Raw genomic sequence first — 18,148 nt, 5'->3', positions numbered from 1 at the left:
TATTACTGTCAGTTATGATACTGCATTTTGTGAAAGAGTGGAACAAAAGGTGGTACCTTAAAAGGTAGTAGAGCTGTGACACAGGTTTGAAGAACTAGGTTTCAGAGGCCTTTGAGCGAGAGGCAGCTATAGTTAGAGATTGGAAGAGAAAGAAGTGCTTGTCACAAAGTTTGAACTTACTTGTACTTTTGAATGAATAGAGAAATAATTGGGAAGTACAGAGGCATAGAAACTGAGTTTTCTCAGACAGAATGGTTCATAGTATTAAACTAGTGTGCAAGCCCACAGAAAATGAAAGGCGAAGAAAGGCTTTTGGGTTTATTGGAAAGAAGGTCATTTTAAGGTCATATCTTAAAAACAATTGTGTTGTGCTGGGAAGGTAGAATACCTTAAGACCTCAAAAAAGCATTTATACTGAAGTAGTTGAAGGAGAGAAGTTGAGTAATAGGTGAAAAGGGGGCCTTAAAGTCTGGTTAAAAATTTAAAAGATAGCTGAGATGTATATATGTTTAAAGGGAAGAAGGGATGAGAAGTGTCAGAGAGGGGAAAACTTAGAGATAAAAGAAAAGAGGATAAATGTAGGAGTCATAGAAAATGGGGTGAAGTGAGGATTCACTAAAATGTAAGCTCCGTGAGTATGAGAATGTCTGTCGTTCACTGATATATGCTCAGTGATTAACATAGTGCCTGGCACTTAGTAGATGCTAATAAAAATTAAATTCAAAAGATGTATTTTAGCTTTAGAAATATTTATGCATATTTTAGGAGAGGATAAATGTTGATATTTTACAAATGGTTAAGAATAGTAGCATTGTTATGTCTCTGGGTTCTGTTTGCTTAGTTTTTTGCATGTATTTCAATTATATAGAAGATAAATTTCAGAGTCAGGAAAGAGATGTCTTAACTTTGTGTAATTTAGCAGATTAAATTAATAGTCTATTAATATTATATTTTTGGATGTTTTTGGCATATTCAGTAAATTTATAGCAATATACAAAGCTTCATCTACTTTTGAAGATCTGTTGAACATCAAGGTGCTTGCCGACCTTGAAGTGCCCTTCGCCTTAGAGTAGGTAATGTAGATCAGGATGTATTCAAGTAACCAGATGAGGGAGATGCCTGTACTGATAAAGAGTTCTGAAGCATTTTCAATTACCAGGTTTCCTTGATAATTAAAAATGTGTTAATTTTCAAACCTTTATAGTAAGGATAAAGAACTTTACAATATTTTAAAAAAGTTTCTGAAATAGTAATTTACATAAAGTAAAGCAGACTTGCCTTAGGTCAGTTTTCTTGGGAGTCAAACTTCTGCTTAGAGGATTTCTGATACTATTTCTTTTAATATTATAATAGTCTCATTCTTTTAAATAATAATGCTTGAATTTTTAATTAAGATTATGACCTTGCAAAAATTAGTAGAGAATTTAGAAGAAAAATTAATGAAAATAATTCCATTTATCATTCACAGAACTTTGCAAGAGGATAATCCGAGTGGAGTCATTCTTAGTACTGATGATTATTTTTACATAAATGGACAGTACCAGTTTGATGTAAAGTACTTAGGAGAAGCTCATGAGTGGAACCAGAATCGTGGTAAGAATAGACACCAGATGCTGGGTAGTATTAAGAGCAATATAAAGAAAAAAATCCACTTAGTATTTGTGACATAACTTTTAAAGAGTTACAATTAACTTTAGTTTATTATTGTACTATATATAATATAAATAAAGTTACAACAATTTTATGTTACATAGTAAGAGGTAAAAAAGGTGGTCTTAAAGAGTCGTTACGAGGATTAAATAAGTTAATTTTTGTAAAATGTTTAAAATGTTGCATGACATGTTTAAGTTTTATACAGTCAATGGGGATCTTGTTAGAAATAAATCATATTTTCTACATTGGTCTCAGAATAGCTCAAGATGCTTACAGTTGTCTAGTATGCTCTCTGGTTCCTGTTTCCTAAAATGGAATCTGCATTGTTAACCACTGGTCTTCCCTAGATTGGCTTAATTTTTATGGAAGATAGTGTGAGGGTAAAAATGACTCTCTTCAAACTGAATCTGCAGGGATCATAGATAAAACTTTAATTTCTTTATTAGTGCAACTGTCTACTCACTGAAGATGTTTTTTATCATGAAATGTTTAGTTATGAATAGTTTGAATTTTATATGGTAAGTTCTTACTAAGAGATATAGATAATATTTTATTTACTTAGCCTTTCTTTTGTGGTAAATTCACTGTGAAGGCTATTCTTGAATTTATCATCTTTTGACATTATTAAAATTTTCTATATTCCTTCTTGAATTAAGTATTAAAGTAAGAATTTGGGAATATGAAAATACCAAGACAATTGAAAATAAAGGAAACAGTATGATGGGATGAAGAGCAATCTTGGATTGCCAGTTACTAGCTAAGTGATCTTGTGCAAGTTATTTATACTCTCCAGGGCCCAGTGTCTTCATCTGTAAAAGGACTTAATAATACTAAACCTTCAGGATTCTTGTATAGTTAAATGAGAATGAAAAGTGCTTAGCAATAGTTTAACATGCCCTTACTACAGCAGCAACCACAGCAATAATAATATGAAATTAATTGGCAGAATTCTTTTTTAAAAAAGTTTTTTTGAGATACGAATCACATAGTTTTTAGCATATCCAGAGTTGTACAACCATCACCACAATCAATTTTAGAAGATTTTTATCACCCCTAAAAAGACTCCGTACCCGTTAGTAACTCCTCATTTCTTCTCAACCCTCTCCCAGCCCCAGGCAACCACTACTTTACTTTATATCTCTGTAGGTTTGCCTTTTCTGGACATTGCATATAAGTGGAATCATATAACATGTGGTCTTCTGTGAATGGCTTTCGTTTACTTAACATAATGTTCTCAAAGTTCATCCATGTTGTAGAAAGTATCAGTCCTTTATTCCTTTTTAATGGCTGAATAATATTCCATTGTATGGATATGCCACACTTTATTTATCCATTCATTAGTTGATGAACATTTGGGTTGTTTCTACTCTTTGGCTATTATGAATAATGTTGCTATGAATATACCTGTCGATGTCTAACCTTTTTAGGAACTGCCAAGCTATTTTCCAAAGCACTGGCACTATTTTACATTCCTACTACCAGTTTATGAGAGTTCCAACTTTTCTACGTTGTCACCAATGCTTGTTCTTATCTGTCTTTTTGATTATAGCTATCCTGGTGGGTGTGAAGTGATATCTTATTGTGGTTTTTATTTGCATTTCTCTAATGGCTAGTGATGTTGAGTATTTTTACATGCTTGTTGGCCACTTGATTATATTCTTTGGAGAGCTGTCTGAATTGTTTGCCTTTTGGATTATTTCTTTTATTACTTCTATTTATTATTATAAGGGAGTATACAGAACTTTAAAAACTTCCAGACATTTACTTGTAAGGCTTATTTATTGTGGTTCATCATTCATTTTCTGAATGGCCTAATTCCTTGGGGAAAAAGGCAGTTTTATAAGAAAATCTCTTGTGCAATGGTGTATAATAATTTTTTCTTTATTTCAAATCATTACATTTTGTTTTTCTGTGTGTGTGTTTGTGTTTTTTGTTTGTTTTTAAACTTTATTTTGGATTAATTTTAGATTTATGGAAAGGCTGCAAAAGCAGTATAGAGTTTCTCTATAACCCTCACCCATTTTGCCCTAATGTTAACATCTTGTATAACTATGGTACATTTGTCAAGACTAAGAAATTAACATTGGTACATTATTATTAACTGAACTCCAGACTTTTTTTAAATTTAAATTTTTCTAGTAAAGTCCTTTTCTGTTCCAGAATCTTACCCAGGATACCATGTTGCTTTTAGCATGATACTGTTTATTTCCTCTGATTATAATTTTAGTATTTATTTAGTATTTATTATTCAACATTTACCTATACTTGAATACTTAAAAGTGGTATTTAGAAGTAGAGTTGTTATTCCTGAAACTAACATTGCAAATCAACTACGCTTCAATAAAAACAAAATTTAAAAAAAAAGTAGAATTGTGAGTAAAATTAGCACGTATCTGTGATTTTCAAATTATGAAAATAAGATCACATTTTTAAAATATCAAGGTAATCCTTAATGTTGTTATTAAAAGTGATTTGTCATTTTCTGTTTGTTTTTTAGCAAAAGAAGCATTTGAGAAGAAGATATCTCCTGTAATAATAGATAATACAAACCTACAGGCATGGGAAATGAAGCCATATGTTGCTTTGGTTTGTACCATGAATTGTCATAAGTCTAACAGTGGATTTGAAATTATTGGGGGGATGTTAATTACACAACTGAATTTCAAGCAAACAGTCCTTGGACTGTATATAACTGAGCTTTCTCTGGTCTCTAGCAAAATGAGAAAAATAGGAAGTTTTTCCATAAAACTAAATTTATTTAGTTTTCAAATTTTGAGATTCAGTTTTTAAATTCTGAAATTTTTTTTTCTTTTGATATCTCTTATGAAAAGATACTGGTTTTAAATTACAATTTTATGTTTGTGTTTTTGTATGTATGTATGTGTGTATACACGGTTTGTTTTCTTACTGCTTTTAGTTGACAGAATCAAAATCTGGTGGTCCTTTGTTAGTCCCTAAATTTCTTTTGAAATTTTGCTGTTCTGAGGAATTCAGAATTCTGTAAACTCAGTATTTTCAGTTCTCCATATTTCTTAGATTCCTTTTTTGCCCAGCTTTGATGTCACCTTTTCCAGGAAGTTAGCATTCACTCACTTATTAAAAAGCTACATTGGGCACTCTTTCTACTTTCATGGCATTCTAGCGTACTTTTGTCATAATGTTATGCACACCTTCTATCAGTAGGCCGTGGGTTGGTGAACTTTTTTCTATAAGGAACCAGATAATAAATATTTTAGGTTTTGCAGGCCACAGTCTCTGTTGCATATACTTTTTAAACAACCCTTTAAAGATAAAAAAACTATCCTTAGCTCCTGGGCTGTACAAATGCTGGCTGATGGGTTGAATTTGGCTGTAGAGCATTTGTTTTCTTGAGGGTAGGACTATTTTTTTATTCATCATCGACTCTCCAGAGTATAGCACTATGCTTGGCATATAGTAAGTATATATTCTGTTGAGTAAATTGATGAGTGAAGCTTTTGTGAGTATGGGTATTGTTTGTTTTATTCCCCCAAGATTAGCACATGTCTGACACATTGAAGCTTAATTTGTTTTTTTGGTTAATGAATGTTATACTTGCCATTACTATGTTTTATGTCCTTAGCACGTCCAGCCTATACTCCCTTTGCTCGTTGCAGGGTGTTATGTCATTTCCCATCTTGGTGTCTGGGTTGACTTTCGGACTTTTCTGTCAGAATGACAGAAGATGATAGTGACCCCTATTGGCATCTTGTCATCAAGCTGAGGGGATCAGTAGTGGAAGGGGAGGTCAGAGATGTAATGGTAGTTGGGAAGATGGTGTGGCAGTTTATATAAGGGTTCACAGACCACTGTAAGGACTTTGGATTTTAAGTGACATGGAAAATAAATTAGTCTATTTAGGCTGCCACAGAAAAATACCATAGACTAAACAACAGGAAATTAATTTTCTAAGAGTTCTAGAGGCTAGAATTCCCAGAACAAGGTCCAGCAGTGTCAGTTTCTGTGAGAGTTCTCTTTCTGCCTTGCAGATAGCCATCTTGCTGTGTTCTACATGGTGGAGAGAGCAAGTTCTCTGGTGTCTCTTCTTATAAGGACACTAATCTTCTCTGATGAGGGCTCTAACCTTTTAACCTCATTTAACCCTAATTCCATAAATGTCCTATCTCTAAGCACAGTCACATGGTGGGGTGGGGGTTTCTACAATGGGATTTAAGGGGACACAACATTCAGTTCATAACAGTTTTCAGCAGTGTAGTGACATGGTCTTAGTATTAGAAGGATCACTGTAGTGCAGTGTTGAGAATAGACTTGTGAGCTGGGGAGAATGGAAGCAGGGAAACTAGTTATCATTAGAAGGCTGTAGTGGTAATTAGAGACCATGTGGTTCAGACTGACGTGGTAACAGTGAAGGTAATGGCGAATAGAGATTAGATTCTGGATATATTTTTAAAGTAGAGCCAACTGAATTTCTTTTTGGATTGATATGGATGTGAAAGAAAGAGAGGCATTAAGTATTACATCAGGTTTAGTTTTTGGCCTGTGTAAATAGAAGTTGTCATCATTTGAGATGGGGAGGGTTGAGATAGAATAGTTTTGTGGTAGGTGTAGAATAATGGATTTCAGAAGTTTTAAGTTTGAATATGTTAAGTTTGTTGAATAAGTAGTTGGGTCCATGAGTTTGGAGTTCAGGAGTGAATCCTGGGCTAACTATATATTTGAGAGTCATTACCAAGGAGTGGAAAAATATTGCTGATGTAGATCAAGGGTAGAAGACCAAGGAGTAAGTCTGGGCCATTCCATTGTGAGAAGAGGTCTGGGTGAAAAGGAAGGGCTAGCAAAAAAGACTGACAACGCTCACCCAGTGGGATAGGAGGAAAAGAAGTAGTGTGTGATGAAGAAAGTTTAGGGAGAAGAGAGCAATGAACTGTGACAAATGCTGCTGAGAGTCAAGAGAGTGAGAACCGTAGTATTTTTCAGTGTGGAAATAATTCATTCTCTCCACACCCAATATCAGTGGAATAGCCAATTGGAATGGGTTTGAGAGCTTGGAAGGAGAGGAATTGGAGATAGAGGATATACTTATTGCTTGAGACATTGTCCTGCAAAGGGAGTAGGAAAATGAAGAGATAGCTGGCAGGGGAAAGGGGTTAAAGCAGAATGGGAGAAATAACTGAATGTGATGGGATTGATCCAACAGAGAGGGAAAAATTAATGATGCCTTAGAGAGAGGGAGAGTTGCTGAACTCAATTATCCTTGAGATAGAGAAGATGGATGTAGTGCACAGGTGTAGGGCTTGGCTTTTAGATTATAGCCTTGCTAGAGTTTTGAAGAATAGAATGAACTGTCATTTAAAATAGTTTCAAAATTATGGAAGTCATGCCTATATATAATACATATTCAAACCATAAAAAATACTGAAGTTCTATTCCCTTGAGGTAGATGCTTTTCATAGTATTTCTGAGATCTTTCCAGAAGTTTTCTATACATGCACAAATATGTGAATAATCCTTTTTTGTCCAAGTGAAATTTCTGTACCTTACTTTCTTAACAATTTATGTTAAGAACATTTTCTCATTAACACCTAATTTTAAAAACCATTGTATGCTTTCATTGTATGATTATACCTTCATTTATTTAGCCAGTTCCATATTAATAAACACTGAATTGTTTATATTCTTTTGCTATTACAAATGATGGTGAATTGGATATCCTGATGTATTTGTATTTTTGCACTCTTACATAAATATCAGCATAAATTTCTGAAAGTTATTTGCTGCATCAAAGAGATTGTGCATTTTACCAGTTTAACACACTCATCAAGATTAGATAATCTTTTAGGTTCTTCCAGTTTTAGCATGCTGTGAATTTGGAAACAATGACTTTAATTTCGTAGAAGTAATTATTTTTAAATGTGTTTGTCTTTTTTGTATGTAGTCTCAAAAACATAAATATAAAGTTCTTTTTCGGGAACCGGACACATGGTGGAAATTCAAACCAAAGGAACTTGCAAGGTAAAACTTGGAACTTAACCTAACGCGTTTTTAGTTTCATGAACGTGTTAGAGTCCATCTAGAATTTTTTTCCCCTTATAAGTAATGAATGAAACAAAAGGGATTAGATTGCAGCTTTGCCTCTTAAATTGATAACAAATTTTGTGTTGCCTATAGGCTTGCTTTTTCAGTTTATGAAGAATTTGTATCTTTTTGTTCCTAAAATTGTTATCTAACAGAAAAATTCTAATTGTCTTATGTAGTCAGGGTTTTATTACTTACTAGTGATATGATGTCAATATCTGAAATTAGTAGGGACTCTAGGGTTCAGCATGCCTGAACCTTGTGCTACTGGGAGGAAAATTATTGTGACTGCCTAGTGAATTAAAATGCTGGAAGGAAGTGAGGAAGTATAGATGGGAAAGGTAGCAAATGTCCAGCTGTCCAGGTATTTCACTACCTGCTGTCCCCTTCCCCTAAGAAGGTTGTATTTTTTTCTTTATTTGACTTGAATAAAAATGTTACTTAGGACATGGACATACAGTGTGTTTTGTTTTGTGCTCTGGATTCCCTTAGAGATAACTCTAAATTAATTTTGGTCAGGGTACTTTCTTCTTGGTAATTTAAACTAATTTCAGTACTCACTAAAGGACAACCTAACCTTAGGATATTCACAATGTTGTGCAACCATCACCACTGTTTAATTAGAGAAGATTTCCATCACCTCAAAAAGAAACCCTGTACCTGTTATTAGTCACTCCCAATTCCCCTCTCCCGTAGGCAGCCACTAATCTGCTTTTCTTTCTCTATGGATTTGCCTATTCTGGACTTTGCATATAAATGGAATCATACAATATGTGACCTTTTGTGTCTGGCATCTTTCATTTAGCGTATTTCCAAGGTTCATCCATGTTGTAGCATGTATCAGTACTTCATTCTTTTTTATTATCCTTTTGATGCATTATTAGATTTGGTTTTCTAATATTTCATTTAGGATTTTTGCATTTATATAAATGGGTGAGATTGACTTACAGTCTTTTCTTCCTTGCCCTGACTTGCCTGGCTTTGGTATCATGGTTTTGGGTTCATAAAACTCGTTGGGAAGTGTTTCTTCTTTTTCTCTTTTCTGAGTTTATATAAATTTAAATATTGGATAGAATTTACTTATGAAACTATCTGGATTCTGTTTTCTTTGTGAGAAGTTTCAGTTAGAATTTGTCCATTACTCAAAATTTTCAGATTTATTAAGATTTTATTAAGACAGTTATAGTATTCTCTTACCATTTGTATCTCTGCTGCATCTGTATTTAAGTTCCCCCTTATAATCTTAGTATGTTTATGTGTATGTTCCTTCTTTTTTTCTTGATTATTCTTACTAGAGATCAGATTTTTTATTAAACTTTTCAAATAAACATCTCTTTTCTTGGTTGATCTTTCTATTATAAGTTTGTTTTATGTTTAATTCATTTGTTTTTCTTTTATTCTACTTTTTTTGCTTAAAAAAAGTCTACTTTGCTCTTTTATTGTTATTTTTAAAAGGCTTTACCTGAAAGTTTAGGTCATTTTTTAATATGAGCATTCAATGCTATAAATTTCCCTGGGTACTATGTTAGCTTCTCCTAGACTTTTTAATATATTATTCCTTATTTTTATCATTTATAATTTGCATTACAGTTTTATTCTTTAACCCTTGGATTATTCAGAACTATGTTTTAGATTTCTGAACAGATGGTTTTAATTTTATCTTTTTAAAAAAATTGGTTTTCATCTTTACTGCAGTAGGTAAGATTGTGTGGTTTGTATAATACTAATTCTCTAATATTTTTTAAGATGTGCTTGACTAATTCATTGTCAGTTTTTAAGATAAATGTTCATATTTGCTTGATAGAAATGTATAATGGTTATATTGTATTAATATATCACTAAATCATGCTTATTCTATTGTTCACATCTATAACTTTACTTTTTAAAAAAGTTTGCTTGATTAATGTTGAAGAGAGGGATGAGAAAATCTACTGTGAGAGATGCTGAAATCTCCCTCTATTGTTGATTATGTCATGTTTTTCCTTATAATCCTGCCAATTTTTGCTTTATATATACTGAGAATATTTTTTGCAGTGTACATAGCTTAAGACTTTTATATCATTAATTAATTGAATATTTTATCCTTGTCTAGTGATTTTCTTTTATTAATATTAATTTTTGTTCTAAATCTAATGTGTCTAATATCAATCGAACTATACCAGCTTCTTTTAGTTAGTATTTGAGTGTTACTTCTTTTTTTTTTTATGCCTTTACTTTCAACTTTTCAATATCTTTATATTTAGGTATATCTCTTGTAACCAGTATGTCTGGGTTTTAAAAAGTCCACTCTATCTTTGGCTTTTAACTGGTAAGATTAGTTCTTTTACAGTTATTTTGGTTATTAATATAATTGGACTTGTAGTTTCTTTTTTCTTTGATTACCTTTTCTGTGATTGCTTTTTCTCCTATCACAGAAAATTATGTCTTTGTTTTTTTCTTCCTATCATACCTTATTTTGGATTTTTTTATTGAATGCAAATTTTCTTATTTGTTTTTTCCCTTCTCTACTAATATGGAAATTATATATAGTATTTGTAGCTTTTTAGTAGCTACATTAAATTTTTATCATGCAAACTTTAAAGTTAAACCATTTTCTTAGCCTTCCTCCTCACAAATACAAGGATTTCAAGCATGTTAACTCTGATACTTACCTCCTTCCAACTTACATGCTCTGACTTTAGAATGTACATACAGTGTTTATTTTCACTCATGTAGTTATTGCTTTGTGCTTAATTTTTCTTTCATCATAGGCCTTTCATCTGGGAATTTCCTTCTGTGTGACATTCATCTTTTAGTATTTTCTTTAGTCTAGGCCTGCTTCATGTCAAACTCTTTTTTTTTTTTTAATCTGAAAATTGTTTTATTGTCCTCATCCCTATAAGATGCTTTCGCTGGGTATATAAATTCTAGGTTGATAGTTTTTGTTATTGATGATTACCTTTCACTGTCTTCTGACTTCCACTATTATTTCTGTTAAGTCAGCTGTAATTCTAATAGTTGGTTTCTTTGTAGATTAGTTTTTAAAATTTCTAGTTGCTTTTAATTTCATCTCTTTATCTTTGGTGAATGGCAATTTTAGTACTGTGTTTCTCATTGTAGATTTCTTATTATTTATCTTGTTTGGGATTTGTTGGACTTGTAAGATGAGGGGATTGATGTCTTTCATCAGTTCTGAAAAACTCTCAGCCATTTTCCTTTAAATTGCTTCTGTCCCATGTTCTCTTTTTTCTTTCTGGGACTTAGGTGTGTACTAGACCTTTTTGCTCTGTCCTCTATATCTATGTCTCTTAACCTCTCTTTCATATTTTCTATCTCTTTGCTTCTTTGTGATCTGAAACCAGACAAGATCGAGGTATGTAAATATGAAAGCCAGATTTGCTCAGGTGACAAATGCTAATATTAGCCCTGAGATCCAGACATTAAACCTTAGATCCAACTCAAGATAGGAGGGTTGCATCTGAGATGTTTTCATTAAGACAAGACCCTTGAGGGACTAAAGCATATCATCTTGCCTCCTGGCAGATGCAAATCCAGATGTTATATTAATGAAAGCACCCCCAGTTTAAGGCCTAAGGAGTCCCATATATTAGCTTCAACAAAATATGAACTCACAAACAGAAGCACACAAATAAGCCACCATGAGTGAAAACACAGATACGTATTTGGATGTCCAGAGATACTAGGAAGCTTTTTCCTTTGCTTGAACTTAAACATGTATTAAAATATGTGTTTGCTTTAATTTATATGGGGTCCAGTTTTATTGTAATGGGCGGGCCCTTTGAGACATCTAGTCTACTGTACTGGCATAAGTGGAAGCCTTTGTAGTGGAATTTTATTATTTACTATTTAATGAATTAAAGGCTTGAAATGATGGTCATATTCTTATGAGACTTTTTTGCAAAGCTTAAGAATAACTTCTTTTAAAGTTGTTAAGATCTGCTGTTTTTTTTTTCCATGCTGATAAAGGATCTTTGGAAAAGATTGTATGAAATGATTAAGAAAATGGTAATATAGAATAAATCTTGAATACAATGAAAATTAAAATCAAATAGTTTATATCATGTCATAATAAAAGCTTTGATATTTTTATGTATTAAAAATGTATCATTGTTTTTCTTGGCATTATATGAGCTGGTTTTTTTTTTTTTTTTTAACTTGATTACTGATATTCCGTCTACTCTTTTTTCCGTTGGAATTTTAGGCGTAATATTCATGGGGTAAGCAAAGAAAAAATAACAAGAATGTTGGAACACTATCAGCGTTTTGTTTCAGTGCCAATAATCATGAGTTCTTCAGTTCCAGAGAAAATCGAACGTATTGAGTTGTGTGCATATTCTTGTGAGGACAGTACTAGGTAGGTTAAAAATTCAATTTAAAACATAATTTAAGAAAAATGTAATTTTGGAGCTTGTGAAATCACTGCCAAATAGCTTTAAAAATAATGTAGACATTTGTTATTTGTAGGATTTATATAGTCTTACCTGAAGCAAGATGTGTATGGTTAGCAAGAGAAGTAAAAGTTTATGTGAATGATGACACACATGGGAGTTGTTGCATTGTCTTCTGGTTTATGTAGGTCCATGTTTATCCTATGAATACTCCTGCCTTCTCTATTTAACTTGCTGCTGTTCCGGTATTTATCTGTTACCTTATCTTGCCTCTATTATTATTTTGTATAATAAATTCCCTTTACTTCTTGATTTTCTTAGGTATTAATAAAAATACTCTCTCACACTAGTATTGTAAAAATTTATTATTCATTGTATACTTTTACTAGGTAATACAAGTCATAGCCTTTTGAAAGTTTGCAATCTAGGACAGTACTGATTCTGTAAAAAACATTTAGGACACATAGACAATTGAATAAATAAATAAGAAAGAAGCCTTAAATATAAATAGAGATCTAAATTACTCAGATTTTTTGATAGTAAGTTATGCATGAGAGGCTCTATTAAAAAGGAATTGGGGAGAGAAAATTCATAAATGCTCTTTTATGATCCCTTAATTTAAATTATAATACTAAGGGCAACAATAAGAGACTTTCCTATAATAAAATTTTTTTTTACAGCCTGAGAGACAATGAAGATATTACCTCTGAAAAAGAAGAAAATGTTTTATCCTTATCTTTGAAGCACCTGGAGTTAACTGAAGAGAAGAAACTTGAAGTGACCAAGGAAACTATGTTGCCTGAGAATGTTACATATCTCCCTAATGCAGATTTAAACAGAGGAAGAAACGAAATAAGTGGCGTGAACTCTAACATTCAGAGTGCTTTCATTCAGGAATTTCCAGACACTTGGTTTTCTGATTCTGAAAGTAAAGTACGAGTTACAGATAAAAGTGAAAATGAAGAACAAGTAAAAATGGCTTCTGATAAAGAGTGCAGTAAAACCAGTGCAGATAGTTCTGAAGAAGGAGTGTCACCGGGTACTTGCTATGGTGAAAATAGTCAAGAAGACTGTGATCTTTCAAATACTGTGCCACCTCAAAATGAAAAATCTCCACCTGGTGAAATGTGGGAAGAAAGAGCAACAGTAAAGAAAAAAGCCTTTGGAAAACAAAAAAGCAAATCAACTTTGGAAAAGTTCCCAAGACATGAGCTGTCTTTTGTTGGTGACTGGCCAGTGGATAAGACTATTGGTCAGAGGACAAAAAGGAACCGAAAAACTGAAAAGGCTTCATCTGTACAAAGTGACAAAAAGTATAATCGCCCTCAATCACGCAAAGTGGTAGATAGCAGTTTATCTGTGAGTATAGATTGTATCCAGCAACAAGGCTCTCCACATGAAAATGTAGAGGATGACAAGTCACAGTGTGATGATGCTTCAGAATCTTTCAATAGCAGTAAATATGATCCTTACAAAAATACTGAAAAAGACTCATTCAACATTGTGGGAGACTGGCCTTCATCTGATTCTTTAGCTCAGAGAGAGCACAGATCAAGAATGCCAAAGGCTAGCTTAAGTGAACCGCACCTAGAATTTGGAACAAACAGCAGTATGAATGAAATATCCTTATACACAGCACATGAGGCCTGTTGGGGCACAAGCCCTGAAGAACTAAAAACGCTGGGTAGTAATTCCCTAGGAAGTTCTGAAATGCTGTCCAATGAAATGAGCCATGAGAATAAGTCTTGTCCAGGTAAACAGATTCATACACAACACACATTGCCTCTCACTTACAGCAATAATGTGCCGACTGTTCCTGGAGGAGTAGGACCACAGCCTTCAGCTGAATTTCCGGAAGAAAAGTGTAAAGAAGTTCCTGGAATAGGGGTAGGCGTGTGTACCCAGACTGAACCACAGGATTTTGCCCTCTTATGGAAAATAGAAAAGAATAAAATTAGTGTTTCAGATTCTCTGAGAGTATTAACAGGAAGATTAGATGGATTTAAACCAAAGGCTTTCAGTATTAACACAAAACTAGATGTTCAAGATACAATTCCATATAGGGTAATGTATGACAAAAGCACATACGTTGAAGAAAGTGAGCTTACTAGTGCTGATGAGTCTGAAAATCTTAACATTCTTTGTAAACTGTTTGGATCCTTTTCTTTAGAAGCCCTAAAGGACTTATATGAGAGGTGTAACAAAGATATTATTTGGGCCACAAGCCTTTTGTTGGATTCTGAAACTAAATTATGTGAGGAAACAGAATTTGAGAATATCCAGAAATCGTATGATGCAGCACAAATTGGGCCATTTTCTCTGGGACTGAACTTGAAGGAAATTATTAGCCAAAGAGGAACTTTAGAGGATTCCAGTTCTTCTGTGCCAGAATTTAGCCATGGAATTGGTATCAGTAACACTAATGTACAGTCTTCCCGTAGTTCAGAAAAGGAAAACTCAGAGCAGGCAGAAATGAGAGCTATAACTACTGAAAAACCTGGATTAATAACAAGTATATTTCCTAACGCCACTGTAGATCTAAAGAATACTAATGAAGTACTTCCTAATAGTCAGGCAGAACTTTCAGGTTTATGTAGCATTAAGCAGTTTTTTCCAGGTACTCTGAAAGCTACTACCATTAAAAATGTGAATGAAATGGAAAAGCATCCAGAAGTCACAGAGGTTGGAGACAGTATACATTCTTCTTTGAATTTGTCTGATATTTTAAACTCTGGATCAAACACTTCAAATCTTGAATTGCATGAAGAAACTTATTTTACTGACTCTCTTGAAATAAATAAAAATGAAAATCTTCCAAAGGATTATGTGAAATTTCCAAACACAGAAGAATTTATGAATGAAGATGAACGGGAAATGGAAAAAATTCTAATGGCAGGGAATACTTTGTCAGCTGAAGTTACTGAAGAAGATAAAACTGAGATGTTGACTTCTACACCCACGATGGCCAGATCTCTGACCATAGACTGTCTGGAATTGGCATTACCCCCTGAACTGGCTTTTCAGCTCAGTGAATTATTTGGCCCTGTTGGTATTGATTCAGGTAAGAAAAAAGTAAATTACCTATATGCGTGTCTTTGTGTGAATAGAATATAGATGGAGAATTCTGTTTCAGTTTTAAAACTATTTCATATGTTAACTGAAATGTAAAATAATTTGTGTTGCCTACTTTGTTATTTTTGACACAATGTGTTTGTAGAAGATTTTTAAAAATATAATTTGAAAATACAATATTTATATGGAATTTGTGTTCATCCCATGTATATATTGAAAGTTTTCTCTGGTATTCAACTCATCCTTATTTGCATAGGTGAATCTTTTTGAATCTTTTGGTGCTACTCCAGATATACTTAGGGCAAGATTAATTTCTTAGAACACACTTGCTGGAAGGTCTTGAATAATGGAAATGAATAAATTAAATATATTTAGACTAATGGACGTGAATAACTTAAATATATGAAGCATTGTATAACACTGTACGTGCCAAGAAGTGTGAAAACAATGACATACTACATAAAAGTACTCCAGGAGATTTAGAACTAGATACATAGGTTGGTGATTAAAAATACAAATTAGTTTCATGATGCATAAAGTAGTTGAATATGTTTTCTGCAAATGTATAATGAGTAATGATCATATTTTTTCCTCTTTTTTTCCCTTCACAAGGGTCCCTAACAGTTGAGGATTGTGTGGTTCATATAGATCTGAATCTGGCTAAAGTGATTCATGAGAAATGGAAAGAATCTGTAATGGTTGGTAGGCTTCATTTTATAAAGGGCCCCCCTTGTGTGCATTTTGTCACCTTTGCTCTTCAGTAAAATCTATTATGTTATATGAAAGAGTTCTACTGAATTTAGACTTTGAGAGAGAATGAACTTCACCAGTTAATGGATTACTAAATTTTTTTTTTCTCTATGCAGTGTTGTAGATCATTTCCACACTGGCCAAACTGTATGATTAACGATGGAGCTCAATATGATTGTTGATATTTTTTTTTAAGGGAAAAAAAATCATAATTAGTTTTTTTCTCCCTAGATTAAAGGCTTGCAGTGCTAATTAAATTTCAAAACCATTAAAAAAAATACAGCATAAGAGCTCTATAAGAAAAAATATATAGATATAGTTATACTTTATAATTTTTATCTAATTTTATTAGATTTAGCAAGAACGGGTGATAGTTTTACAAGGAGAAATGATTACTAGAGAAAAATGACATACGCTTGGTTTTCTAATGCACCCTCTTTTGCCAATCCCCTGTTCTGCCTTTATGTTAGGAGCGACAAAGACAGGAAGAGGTATCCTGTGGCAGGTTAATGCAAGGTAAAAGCACATACTTTTACTTCTTAAGTTCTTGTCTTGGTATTGAAACTTGGTGTGTGTGTATGAATTTCAACTCATTTTAAATATGCTTCCACAAAATATGTTACCCAAGAATTTTGATTTGCAAAAAAAAGTTCTTTAAAAATATTTAACATTTAATATTGATATAAAATAAAGTAAAACTTAAAGAAGAAAAAAGCCCCTATAATACTGTTTAACTTTCAGGAGTGCTGTGGAACACACAAGGTGTGCTCTAATGCATATGTAGCCAGGGTATTTCCTATTTATGATTTTGCTCTGAATGATAGAAAACCATTCTGGTTTGAGAGCAATAAAATGTTCATGTGTTTGAGAACATTGAAATATTACTTGGTCATTCAAAGTTTTTATTGATGTTAATATTGTTAGAGCACAGAAGTCAGCATGCTTTTTTCAGGACATCTGCCAAATTGAAAATATTTGATTCCAGAAGATTTCTTAGGTAGCACTGTCCTATATGATTAGTTCAGGGTGGCAGACCTGGTATAGTGTCCTCCTTTTGTGCATGAGTTCCTCCAGATGCCGCTCTTGTCCAGTCCGTACTAGGACTCCATATTGAAGATGGACAGAGTGAAGATCCTTAGCTTTAGTTCAGACCTATGCTTGTGTTGCAGCTTCAAGATCTAAAGTTGTTTGAAAGCTAAAGGTGCCCAAAGGATATCAGAGTTACTCAGATGACAGTATTGGCTATGTCTTCACTCTCCAAGAAAGCAAATTAGTATATCAGAATGTGTTGCTATCCCTTAGAAACGCTGAAATACTATACACTAAATCTTGTGATTATGAACTTCTTAGAATATTCAGTTCCTTATGTTGAATACCATTTGTTCAGTATTTATTGTGTGCCTCCAGTGGGTTACAGATTTGCAGAAATAATTGATCCTTTCAGTTCTTGGGAGTGGCTAAGAAGAGCTGACCAGAGCCGATCTAGCTAGACTCTTCTGGCTGGCTGCACCTTCCTCTGTTTACCAGTGTATGTGTATCACTTTTTCTGTGTGTTGATGTGATATGAAAAGAGTGGGAAGCGCTGACTTGATTTACGATGATACCCAGATCATTGCTCATTTGAATATTCTACCATTTATACATATTTCTTGCTTGCAATTATATGAAGATATCTTCTGAAACTTCAGAGTTATGTTACATTTATAAGCTGAAAGTAAAAAATCACGTTTCCTGAGTCTCTCTGAGCTAGGTGTAACAGAATGAATAATGCCTAACTTGTACATTTATTGTTGAGGGTCTGATACTATTGATATTGCTTTTATAGATCCTTCCCTGGTTGGGCATGTTGGTCTTGATAATCCTGAACAAAAATCATCTCAGAGAACAGGCAAAAAATTACTGAGGACTTTAGCAGCACCTGAAATGCTACCCTTATTGGATCATTGGAACACTCAAACTAAAAAAGTATCGCTCAGAGAAATAATGTCAGAAGAAATTGCCTTACAGGAAAAGCATGATTTGGTATGAGTTAGCATAAACATTAAGCCTTTGTCTCTGATTCTAGGTTGATTGTGTGTTTACTTTGTGATTTTCATTTGGTTCTACTTTTCCTTGTCTGGAATCTGTATTTTAACCTAGTCAAAGTTAATGTTAAAATTGAAAAGTGTTTTAAATATAGCTTGAAATTGGGGTTTTTTTACTTCTGGGAAATTTATTGATATTCTGTTAAC

At 33.2% G+C, this 18,148-nt stretch overlaps 1 protein-coding gene across 16 annotated transcripts in view; it reads left to right on the top strand.

Annotated features, from left to right (window-relative positions):
• The window catches only part of N4BP2 (NEDD4 binding protein 2), a 67,001-nt gene that overhangs the window by 29,815 nt on the left and 19,038 nt on the right, over positions 1–18,148 (top strand). For all 16 annotated transcript variants that reach the window (XR_012501199.1, XM_074349013.1, XM_074348993.1 and 13 more), the window contains 8 exons: positions 1,469–1,593; positions 4,151–4,239; positions 7,568–7,644; positions 11,909–12,061; positions 12,776–15,156; positions 15,780–15,865; positions 16,388–16,433; positions 17,743–17,939. Coding sequence is in view for 15 of the 16 variants with exons in the window: in XM_074349013.1 (XP_074205114.1) it covers positions 1,469–1,593; positions 4,151–4,239; positions 7,568–7,644; positions 11,909–12,061; positions 12,776–15,156; positions 15,780–15,865; positions 16,388–16,433; positions 17,743–17,939 (3,154 nt within the window). In the remaining variant the exon portion in view is untranslated. The remainder of the gene's footprint in view (positions 1–1,468; positions 1,594–4,150; positions 4,240–7,567; positions 7,645–11,908; positions 12,062–12,775; positions 15,157–15,779; positions 15,866–16,387; positions 16,434–17,742; positions 17,940–18,148) is intronic.

The sequence above is a fragment of the Camelus bactrianus genome, chromosome 2, assembly GCF_048773025.1.
Source record: "Camelus bactrianus isolate YW-2024 breed Bactrian camel chromosome 2, ASM4877302v1, whole genome shotgun sequence".
Lineage (NCBI taxonomy): Eukaryota > Metazoa > Chordata > Mammalia > Artiodactyla > Camelidae > Camelus > Camelus bactrianus.
The sequence above is the reverse complement of the archived record's forward strand: the minus strand, read 5'-3'. Positions and strand labels throughout refer to the sequence as shown.